The sequence below is a fragment of the Emydura macquarii genome, unplaced genomic scaffold, assembly GCF_026122565.2.
Source record: "Emydura macquarii macquarii isolate MOO-44397 ecotype Brisbane River unplaced genomic scaffold, CSIRO-AGI_Emac_v2 contig_3180, whole genome shotgun sequence".
In the NCBI taxonomy this organism is placed as follows: domain Eukaryota; kingdom Metazoa; phylum Chordata; order Testudines; family Chelidae; genus Emydura; species Emydura macquarii.
The window spans coordinates 1-11,405 of NW_027133317.1; the positions used below are offsets into that span (position 1 = coordinate 1).

At 61.7% G+C, this 11,405-nt stretch overlaps 2 protein-coding genes across 2 annotated transcripts; both read left to right on the forward strand.

The window, feature by feature from the left end:
* Nucleotides 1-777: 777 nt before the first annotated feature.
* Nucleotides 778-6,074, forward strand: LOC137142152 (SLAM family member 5-like). Its single transcript, XM_067531379.1, has 5 exons — nucleotides 778-1,119; nucleotides 2,847-3,170; nucleotides 4,243-4,509; nucleotides 4,547-4,552; nucleotides 5,944-6,074. The coding sequence occupies exons 1-5, from the start codon at nucleotides 1,059-1,061 to the stop codon at nucleotides 6,072-6,074; spliced, it is 789 nt and encodes a 262-aa protein (XP_067387480.1). The 5' UTR covers nucleotides 778-1,058.
* Nucleotides 6,075-7,824: 1,750 nt separating this feature from the next.
* Nucleotides 7,825-10,787, forward strand: LOC137142153 (SLAM family member 5-like; the record flags this gene model as incomplete). Its single annotated transcript, XM_067531380.1, is given in 4 exon segments — nucleotides 7,825-7,885; nucleotides 9,501-9,656; nucleotides 9,659-9,823; nucleotides 10,496-10,787. Coding segments are annotated over 4 exon segments (674 nt in total), but the record flags the coding sequence as incomplete, so codon positions are not given.
* Nucleotides 10,788-11,405: the final 618 nt, after the last annotated feature.

Below are 11,405 nucleotides of genomic sequence, written 5' to 3' on the forward strand. Positions count from 1 at the left end.
TGTCGCCCTGTCCCCCTGAATAGGTCCTGCTGGCCTTTTCTTTTATAAACATAACCGGTGGGGCAGCCCTCGCACAACAGGCCCCTGCTCCGTGACTGGAACTCCAGGGCACTATTACTAAATACATTGTCATTCCAGAAGTTTATGGAATTGCAGCTCCAGCTAGTCAAAAGAAAACATTTTTTGCCAAAAGATCAGCATATTTGAAAGCATCCTCGTTCCGTGGTTTTCTCCTGCAATGATTTAGTTGATGAATTTGTCATGCATGCCTGGAGTGGAAAGGGGAGCAGCAGGAAAGCGATGGCGCAGGGGAGCAGGCAGCCAGAGGGGAGAGAGGAAAGAGAACCAAGGAGAGAGAACAGGGAGGGGTTATCCGGGGGGGGGCACCACAGAGGAAGATGAGGAGGGATCTTTGGCAGTGTGAGGCATAGGCAGCAAATATGCAAATCAGCCCATTACCTCGTTTGCATGGGTGCCTAGTTTCCCAGCCCGGGGGTGGAGGCTGGTGCCCTGGGCCCTGCCAGCCCAGCCGCTCCCCTGAGCTGATTGCTGGCATACGCGGGGGAACGGCTCCCGCACGGCCCCGCTGGAGCCGGTCCGCGAAAGGATCAGAGTCCTCGCTCCCACGCCCTTCGCCCACAGCTGGCCTGGCCTGAAGGGCTCCCCTCCCCCTCTCCTGTGTGGGGCTCCCTGTAAACCCAGCAAGGCTGGGCTCAGGCTCCCTGGGGGGCTTGACCCCCAACCTTGTCATGGTCACTTATGGAAGGGGCTCGGGTGTCCCCGCTCCGGGGTCCTAACCCTGCACTGGGGCAGGTTTGGGGAACTCGGCTGCTTTGAGCTCGTTGGCCAAGTTACCACAAAAGGAAAGAGCCTCTCTCGGGGAAGTGACAGAGCTGTGGGGCGGATCATTGCTCGGCAGCCCGTCTGTACCGTCAGAGGGAACGTGGGACCGGCCGCTCAGCCAGACCCTGCCGGCCAACCCGCTCCGGCTCTGCGCGCTCAGGACGGCCGTTCTGTGGCCTGAGGGCCGCCCGCTCTGCCTGCCCCCGGCTGTCAGGATGGAGGGAGCTCTACGGCCTTGTGCCCTTGTCTTCCTGCTGCTGGTTTCGCAGCTCGCCGGTGAGTGACCCGTCTGAATGCGAGGGCAGGAAATGGTGGCAAAGAGCGGCCCCTGCACACCCCACGCCGGGGTTCGAGTCGATGCCTTTGCCTTATTTCCCCTGCGGTTAATCCAGCCCTGCAAACTGCTGCTCACCAGGGCTGCAGCAGCCAGCGGAGGCAGGGAGAGCAGCAGAGCAGAGTCCAGGCCTGCGATAGCCTGCACACGCCCAGCGCACCTGACCCTGCAGCGTCCCCGTCCTCCCCCGCAGCTGGGAACACGGCCCCAGGGAAGCAGCGCAGACCCTGAAGGGACTTTGGGGCAGGTCACTGGAGGGGTTGGAGGAGGAGGAGGGAAAAGGAGAGGCCAGGTTGTGGGGCTGGGGCACAGCGAGGTGGCCGCGCTGCAGCAGGGGATGCACCGAGCCCCGGGCCCTGGCCCTGTGGGTGCAGGTGGGTGGCGGAGCAGCGTTATTGCTGCTTTCCCGGCAGCTGCTCTGTTTATTGCTTCCTGATCCCCGCTCCCCAGCGCCTGCACCACAACAGCCAGGGCCAGCCACGCTGAGAGGCTGTGTGTGACCTGCGCCCGGAGCCGCGGCAGGGCCGTCCAACCCACCCAGACCCCTGCAGAGAGAGGGAAAGGAGAGGGGCAGGGGGCTGATGCGTTTCTCCGATGAGAGTCACGAGGGTGAGGTGGCAGGGCCCCTCCCTGCACGACAGCTGGGCCCGGCGCAGCGCGAGCCACGGGGCGGGTGCACCGAGCCGGACACTTTGGCGAATGCAAGCGATGGCTGAGATTTTCCACGTCCACTGGGGAACGGAGCCCGCCAATGGGCTGATTCTCCCGTCCCCTGCGTGTGCAGTGATCCCGGATCACAACGGCAGCGTTTCACACTCGCTGTGCACTGGGGGAAATGGCCCTGCCAGATGCAGAGCGATGGAGAATCGGGCCCAGGATCTCAGCCCCTCGTCACTTTCACTTCTGCTTGCGCGGTCCCGGGCCCAGAAGCAGCCGCGGCAGGCGGGGCTGAAACACCAGCAGAAAAGCTGCTCTGGTGAGCTCTGAGCAGGAGCTGCCAGCCCCAGGCAGTGCAGGACGGCGCCGGTCCCCGGCCACAGAACGCTAGGGCGTCAACAGCATCTAGCGACTCTTTGAGCCTCCCTGGCACCAGCACGACCTGACCCGGCTGCTAAAACAGCTCCTGGATCATTTGCTCCATGGAGAAAGTGGCTGCAACATCTCTGTGGCAGCAACACGTCCCCATCAGGGTAACACCCCCCCCCCCCCCCCCCCCCACACACACACACGCTCTGTGATCCTGATCACTGTGAGCGCTAGCAGGGTCAGTAATCTGGGTCACCACATGGGACCCTCCCACCACGGCACCCGCCTCATTTCCAGCCTGACACAGCACAGCACGTCCCAGCAGAGCCCACCCTGCTCCAGTTCACTCCGGCGTGAAGGGGTTAATGTCAAATGCTTTCAAACTCCCTGATCTGGGACTGGGACGGGGAGGAGCCTGGGGCGCTGGGATCTGGAATCTGGGGGGTTGGGTCCAGCTCCATAGGAAACGGTACCGTCCCCTCCCCCGGCCGGGGTCTGGCCTGGGAGCAGCAGCTCCCCATGGTTCCCGGGGAGCCTTTCACAGGAGCTGGGGAGGAGACTGGCCTGGGGGGGCGGGGGTGTGTGTGTGATGGGGTGTGGTTGATCTGGACCTAAAGGCTCCTGTTCTCCTCTCATGCGGCAGAGCACGGCGGAGCGGACGCAGGCGCGATGGAGCTGAGCGGGATTCTGGGAGGGTCGGTCACCTTCCCCCTGGGGATCCCAGCAGAGCAATTCAAGAACGCTGCCTGGACTGTGAACACAACAGAAAGTCTAGTAACTGTAATAGCAGGGACACCACCCACTGTCATTGTGATAGAGAAAAATTATCACGGACGCCTGGGAACCCCTGAGAACAGCTACTCCCTACAGCTCACCGGCCTGAGGATGGAGGACGCAGGCCTCTACAAAGCTCAAGTGAACACGGCTAAAGACAAGGTCACCAAGCACTTCATGCTGCGCGTGTACCGTAAGTGTGGGGCAGATGAAACCCGGGTCGGAGCCGGAACCCAGCCAGCTCAGGCAGCTCCTCTGGGAGACCCAAGGGTTGCCGGGTCCAGTCAGAGTGCAGCTGCTCCTCCTCCTCCTCCTACCTCTTGTCTCTTCTTCCCCCTCCCAGCCCCACTGCCCTGCCTCTCTGCTCCCCCTCCACAGCCCTGCCCCACTCATCCTCTGCAGCTTCCTTCCCCCGCCCCAGATGCTACCCCATTGCTCTGGTCCCTTCCCCACACACACACAGCTCTGGTCCATCACAAACTGAACCTGCTCTTGGCACCTAGGTTTCCTTCACCCAACCCAGTGCTCCACCTGTCCATCCATCTCCCCCCACCCCGCCCCGATCTCCCCACCCCCAACTCCAGCCTGATCTTCACCCCAGCAGCACAGGTCACACACAGCACGTCCATCCCGCAGGCCGTGCGCTATCACCACAGGGGTTTTCATCCCACAGCCAGGAGAAAAGTGGAAGGAGCAAAAACAGTCACAGAACAAAAGGGTTTGAAAATTTGCCATTCGGAAACGAAGATTTTCAAACATTTTCAATCAAAGCAAAACTTTCCTTTCAAAGCTTTGATTGGTCGCTCAGCCTCTCAACCTGCAGAGCCAACACCCCGGGGTCTGCGCGGACACGGCTGTGCAAAACGAAAGGTTTTGTTTCAAAATGTCACTCTGGGAAATTCAAATATTTCCCTGAAATGGACGTTTCCCGGGGAAAGTGTCAAATTGCAACAACAGCAAATATTGCAACAGAAAAACAATTTTACTGGGATCTTTTAATCAGCTCAGACCCGCAACCCGCTTCCTGCACCTTCCCCCGTTCCCCCCCCCCCCGCGGACCCTAAATACCCCTTTCTTCTCCATCCCCCCCCCCCCTCCACTTCCTAGCTGTGAGAGCATCACACTTCCCCCTGCCCCTGCTCCAACTGTGCGGTGCAGATGCGGAGGGCTCCTTGCGCTCGTCTTCCCCCAGCGGCTCCAGGCTGCAGCTAATAAGATGCTCTTGTGATCCCATCCTGTTCAATGTTTCTCTTCCCCCCGGGCAGGGCAAGTGCCGGAGCCAACCATCCTCTGCCGCTCAGTGCCCTGTGGGAATGAACGCTGTGACTACAGCCTGACCTGCACGGTCAGGGACGGAGGGGAGAATGTGACCTACCGCTGGACTCTGCCAGAAAAAGGCGCTTCTGTAATCAATGAGTCCGTTCTGCTCATCTCCCAGAAACCCCAGACTGCTCCCTGGAACCTCACCTGCACAGCCCAGAACCCCATCAGTACCAGCTCCAGGACAGCCTCTGCAGAGGATCTTTGCAAAGGTAACTCCAGAGCTCCCACGGGCAGAGCTGGCAGCAGGTCACTGTGCCCACCTCCCCCCCAGGCCTTTCATCCCAGACAGAACCGGCCCCTCCACCCACCCACCCGCCTCCTGCAGCAGCTGCCTTGCTGCAGATTTGAACCTGCCAACCTGCCACGCGGGCAGCGCTTTCCACTTGATTTGTGCGGCAGGGTCAATGGGCGACAGCCGGGCCTGAGCCGTGCGCGGGCTGAGACATCGGCAGGGCTGGGGATGTTGGAGGGACCCGGAGAAGTTTGTTTCTTGGACACAGCTGGTCTCAAACCGTGATTGACTGAAGGGGCCGCGTCAGCCCAGCTACCCCCTCCCTTGCCGGCTCGGAGAAGGCTCCTAGCTGGGAGACAGCAGGGGAAGGGCAGGAACATCCGGCCCAGGCTGCCCACGGGAGGGGTCATGGCTCAGGGGTGATGAGCTGCTCACGGCTGGGGGCGCAGGGAGCAGCCGGCAGCGCGAGGGGCAAAGACTGGGGTTCAAGGGGCCCTTTTGGGGTCCGTCACCTCCCCCTGATCAGAAGGGGGCTGGTCTTTGTCAGCGCCTCTGGCGCCGCGCGCTGGGCACAGGGGCAGGATGCTGCCTCTGACTCCGATTCCCAAAGGAGACGCCGGAGCCGAGGTCAGCGGGGCCCGGCCAGACCCAGCCCTGTGTGCACATGTAAGCCGGGGATTGGGCCCGCTATTGTGGGGAACTTTCCTTGCTTGTACAATACCCCGGTAGAGTTGGTTAGCAAAAGGATCTGAGTCCCTGCTCCCACGCCCTTTACCCAGAGGCCCCACCTGACCTCGAGGGCTCCCCTCCCACTGCCCTGTGTGGTGGGGTGCCCGTAACCCTGACAAGGCTGAGCCCAGGATTTCTGGGGCTCGACCCCGAATCTTGCTGTGGTCCCTTAGGGCAGGGGCTAGGGCATCTCCACTCCAGGGTACTAACTCTGCACTGGGCACTTCCCCGCCCCACTGATCAGTGCATACACTGCAAAGCAACACAATTTATTACACAAACAGCAATCAAATCAATTACAAATTAAGAAAAGAGTAAAAAGGTTAAAGGGAAACATCCCAACACTGCCCCTGGCCCGGGGCACCACAAACAGTGTCTCTGGGGTTCACAGTCTGTCACAGGTTGCAGGCCCACTGTTCAGGCCATGGCTATGCTGCAGGAATGCAGAGTCAGGGGCAGGACTCTGCTGCCGACTCCGATTCCCAAAGGAGACGCCGGAGCCGAGGTCAGCGGGGCCTGGCCAGACCCAGCCCTGTGTGCACAGTGTCTCCTGCCCTGCATGGAGCGGGGCCCCTGACCCCTTCCCCGGCTGTGCTGGTGGGGCACAGTGACCACCCGGCATCGCCGATCGCCCCCTGCACGAGCTGACTTGCTCCCCTTTGTTTCCTTACCAATCCACCAGCCCCGGCCTCCCGCACGTTGCTGTCCTACTGCCGCGTCAAGGGCCTCATCCTGCTGCTGGTGCTGGGAGCCCTGAGTGCCGGGATCATCGCGGTGCACGTCCTCCCCGGCGGGGGGCAGAGACGGGGCTGAGAGCAGAGGAGCTTCCGCTGCGACTGCTGATCCCGCCAGGCGCGGGCCGGCCCCAGCCGGCCAGGCCAAGGGAGGCTGCGGGGGACGCTCGCTTGCAGCTTCCGAAGCGTTAAAGTTCATGCAGTGGGAAGGGGGGGAACTTCTATAGGGCGGGCGACGTGCACGTGGTGGAGAATCGGCCCTGCTCGGAGGCGCCCTCTAGCAGCCGCCTGCAACACCACAGGTGCGCCTGCCTCAGTTTCCCCCCTTCAACCTTTCGAACAGACTCTAGTGTCTAAACATGCCCCTACCTGGGGCTGATTTACTGTCCATCGCCAGGTCTGGACCCAGCTGCTGACCAGTGTCACTCTGGGGCTCTGTGGGGGTGATTTTCTGCTGCTACAATTAAAGCATCACCCCCCCTTCCTGGGCATGCCCTTAACTCAGTGGAAAGGGGCTTCTCTCGCTGCAGCCCCTGCACCTCTTTAACTGTCTAAATTTCTAAACCAAGCCTGTGTGTAGACAAGCCCTTAGGAATTGCCACATGGGATCAGACCCCTGGCCAATCTAGTCCAGAAGCCCTGCTCCAGCCCTGTTCTGGATCCGATACTTGAGACGAAGAAGACACCCCCTACCAGGCAATTCCGGAATAACCTGCCCACGTGCCAAGAATCCTCCTAACCCCACGTGCAGAGAGAAGTTGGTTTATACGCCGATGCCAAAGAGATAATGTCCCTTACACGTTCTTTCACTCCTCCCTAGTAGGACTGTGGATGCCCTTGTTATTCAGAAAGATCGAGGGCGTGTTGTGTTTTAATCCTGCCAACGGCGTTAATATCCAGTGGCAGTGAGTTCCGCAGGATAACTTTGCATCATGTAAATAAAGGCTCCACCTTTGCATGCCTCAGTGTCATGATTGTTTGTATCACTGCCCTGTTAGTGGCATCCCACGCACTGCGGGGTTTTCTCAGGGCCCAGGCTCAGTCACCATCTTCCCCGTAATACCCAGCGACTCCTGCTCACACCAGATCCGGATTTGTCTCCCTGTCCCAGCACTGACCTGCCGGCCAATGGGAGGTGCCTTCGCGTCCTCTGTCCGGGCCTCTATCTAGCAGAGAACCTCCCGACCCTCTGCTCCCAGGAGATCGCAGCCCCCAGGGTGCAGGGCCAGATTCCCATTCACGCCAAGCCCCTGTTACACCGCCCTGGCTGTGCAAAGGGTCCAGACAGTGAGTGTGAATGCCCTGGGTGTCCAGTCGAAGGCCCTGTCCTTTGCCGGAGCTGTGTCAAGTGGCTGCCATGTAACTGAGCATTCCTAGCAGGACAGGCTCTCCCATGAAATGGACGGAGCCATCGAAGGCGGACGGAGCCACGGCCCTTCAGACCCGCCTGTCGCCCCTGAGTAAAGCCAATGGAAGGAGCCTTCCCCAACCTGGCACCCTGGGCGTGTATTGACCCAATGCCAGGCTCCCTCGCCCGGAGCCGGGCTGGGTGTAGCCCCACGCTCAGAGCGACGCTCCCCGGGGGGTTTGGGGAACTCGGCTGCTTTGAGCTCGTTGGCCAACTTACCACGAAAGGAAAGAGCCCCTCCTGGGGAAGTGACAGAGCTGTGGGGCGGATCAGTGCTCGGCTGCCCGTCTGCACCGTCAGAGGGGACAAGGGACCGGCCGCTCAGCCAGACCCTGCCGGCCAACCCGCTCCGGCTCTGCGCGCTCAGGACGGCCGTTCTGTGGCCTGACGCTGCCTGCTCTGCCTGCCCCCGGCTGTCAGGATGGAGGGAGCTCTTCGGCCTTGTGCCCTTCTCTTCCTGCTGCTGGTTTCGCAGCTCCCCGGTCAGTGACCCGTCTGAAAGCGAGGGCAGGAAATGGTGGCGAAGAGCGGCCCCTGCACACCCCACGCCGGGGTTCGAGTCGATGCCTTTGCCTTATTTCCCCTGCGGTTAATCCAGCCCTGCAAACTGCTGCTCACCAGGGCTGCACCAGCAGCTGGGAACATGGCCCAGGGAAGCAGCGCAGACCCTGAAGGGACTTTGGGGCAGGGCATTGGAGGGGTTGGGGGAGGAGGAGGGAAAAGGAGAGGCCAGGTTGTGGGGCTGGGGCACAGCGAGGTGGCCGCGCTGCAGCAGGGGATGCACCGACCCCCGGCCCCTGGCCCTGTGGGTGCAGGTGGGTGGCGAAGCAGCGTTATTGCTGCTTTCCCGGCAGCTGCTCTGTTTATTGCTTCCTGATCCCCGCTCCCCAGCGCCTGCACTGCGACAGCCAGGGCCAGCCACGCTGAGAGGCTGTGTGTGACCTGCGCCCGGAGCCGCGGCAGGGCCGTCCAACCCACCCAGGCCCCTGGAGAGAGAGGGAGGGCGTGGGAAAGGAGAGGGTCTGGGGGCTGACGCGTTTCTCCGATGAGAGTCACGAGGGTGAGGTGGCAGGGCCCCTCCCTGCACGACAGCTGGGCCCGGCGCAGCGCGAGCCACGGGGCGGGTGCACCGAGCCGGACCCTTTGGCGAATGCAGGCGATGGCTGAGATTTTCCACGTCCACTGGGGAACGGAGCCCGCCAATGGGCTGATTCTCCCGTCCCCTGCGTGTGCAGTGATCCCGGATCACAACGGCAGCGTTTCACACTCGCTGTGCACTGGGGGAAATGGCCCGGCAAGGTGCAGAGCGATGGAGAATCGGGCCCAGGATCTCAGCCCCTCGTCACTTTCACTTCTGCTTGCGCGGTCCCGGGCCCAGAAGCAGCCGCGGCAGGTGGGGCTGAAACACCAGCAGAAAAGCTGCTCTGGTGAGCTCTGAGCAGGAGCTGCCAGCCCCAGGCAGTGCAGGACGGCGCCGGTCCCCGGCCACGGAGCGCTAGGGCGTCAACAGCATCTAGCGACTCTTTGAGCCTCCCCGGCACCAGCACGACCTGACCCGGCTGCTAAAACAGCTCCTGGATCATTTGCTCCATGGAGAAAGTGGCTGCAACGTCTCTGTGGCAGCAACACGTCCCCATCAGGGTAACACCCCCCCCACACACACACACACGCTCTGTGATCCTGATCACTGTGAGCGCTAGCAGGGGTCAGAAATCTGGGTCACCACATGGGACCCTCCCACCACGGCACCCGCCTCATTTCCAGCCTGACACAGCACAGCACGTCCCAGCGGAGCCCACCCTGCTCCAGTTCACTCCGGCGTGAAGGGGTTAATGTCAAATGCTTCCAAACTCCCTGATCTGGGACTGGGACGGGGAGGAGCCTGGGGCGCTGGGATCTGGAATCTGGGGGTTGGGTCCAGCTCCATAGGAAACGGTACCGTCCCCTCCCCCGGCCGGGGTCTGGCCTGGGAGCAGCAGCTCCCCATGGTTCCCGGGGAGCCTTTCACAGGAGCTGGGGAGGGGACTGGCCTGGGGGTGTGTGATGGGGGGTGTTTGATCTGGTCCTAAAGGCTCCTGTTCTCCTCTCATGCGGCAGAGCACGGCAGAGCAGACGCAGGCGTGACGGAGCTGAGCGGGATTCTGGGAGGGTCGGTCACCTTCCCTCTGGGGATCCCGGCAGAGCAATTTATAAGTGTGGCCTGGACTGTAAATCAAACCAATCCTGTAGTAAGTGCAGGAGCAGGAAACCCCCCGATGTCCTGGTGTTAGACTCATCCTATGAGGAACGCCTACGAGTCTCTGCCGGGAGCTACTCGCTTCAGCTCACTGACCTGAGGATGGAGGACATGGGCACCTACAGAGCTCAGATCATCCTGGCTGGAGCCGTCATCCACAGACAATTCACGCTGCGGATGTACCGTAAGTGGGGGGCTGATGAAACCCCACTGAGAGTGGAAACCCGCCCTGCTCAGCTGGGAAGCTCCTCTGGGAGATCCAGGGGCTGCAGGGTCCCAGCATCTTTGCAAACTTCTTAGCACGGCTGCTTCCCTTCCTCTTCCTTCTTCTCTCTTCGCCTGCTCCCCCCATTGCTCCCAGATCGGCCTCTCTCCTGCCCCCTTCCCCACAGCCCTTCCCAACTGGTTCTCCGCAGCTTCCTTCCCCAGCCCTGGCTGCTGCCCACTGCTCCCGTCCCACAAGGCCCTCATCAGAAATGCAAACTCCCTTTGGCACGGGGGTCTCCTTCACCCCACCCCCAGGGCTCATCTGCCCACCCCACTTCACCCAGGGCCCACCCGCATCTCCCCCAGATTCAACAAACCCCATTTTCTGATGGAAACACATCTCATTGTGAAATGTCCATTAGCTCCAACCCGCAACCAGCCTCCAGGAGCCTCCTGACCAACACTTGGCCAATGCCCCCAAACGATCCCTCCCTTCTTCCCCCCTTATCCCCTGCCCCTGCTCCAACCGGGCTGCGCCAATGCAGAGGGCTCCTTGTGCTCAGCTACCCCCGGCAGATCCAGGTAGCCGTTCATGAGAAGGTGCAGGAATTTCAGCCCATTCCATGTTTTTCTCCCCGTCCTCTGGCAGGGCGAGTGCCGGAGCCAACCATCCTCTGTGGCTCAGTGACCTGTGGGAATGCAAGCTGTGACTACAGCCTGACCTGCACGGTCAGGGACGGAGGGGAGAATGTGACCTACCGCTGGACTCTGCCAGAAAAAGGCGCTTCTGTAATCAATGAGTCTGTTCTGCTCATCCAGACTGCTCCCCGGACCTTCACCTGCACAGCCCAGAACCCCGTCAGCACCAGCTCCAGGACAGCATCTGCAGAGGATTTTTGCCCAGGTAACTCCAGAGCTCCCCAGGGCAGAGCTGGCATCGGGTCACTGTGCCCACACCCCCCCCAGGCCTTTCATCCCAGACAGAACCGGCCCCTCCACCCACCCACCCACCTCCTCCAGCAGCCGCCTTGCTGCAGATTTGAACCTGCCAACCTGCCACGCGGGCAGCGCTTTCCACTTGATTTGTGCGGCAGGGTCAATGGGCGACAGCCGGGCCCGAGCCGTGCGCGGGCTGAGACATCGGCAGGGCTGGGGAAGTTGGAGGGACCCCGAGAAGTTTGTTTCTTGGACACAGCTGGTCTCAAACCGTGATTGACTGAAGGGGCCGCGTCAGCCCAGCTACCCGCTCCCTCGCCCGGCTCGGAGAAGGCTCCTAGCTGGGAGACAGCCGGGGAAGGGCAGGAACATCCCAGGCCCAGGCTGCCCACGGGAGGGGTCACGGCTCAGGGGTGATGAGCTGCTCACGGCTGGGGGCGCAGGGAGCAGCCGGCAGCGCGAGGGGCAAAGACTGGGGTTCAAGGGGCCCTTTTGGGGCCCGTCACCTCCCCCTGCTCGGGAGGGGCTGGTCCGTGTCAGCGCCTCTGGCGCTGCGCGCTGGGCACAGGGGCAGGACGCTGCCTCTGACTCCGATTCCCAAAGGAGACGCCGGAGCCGAGGTC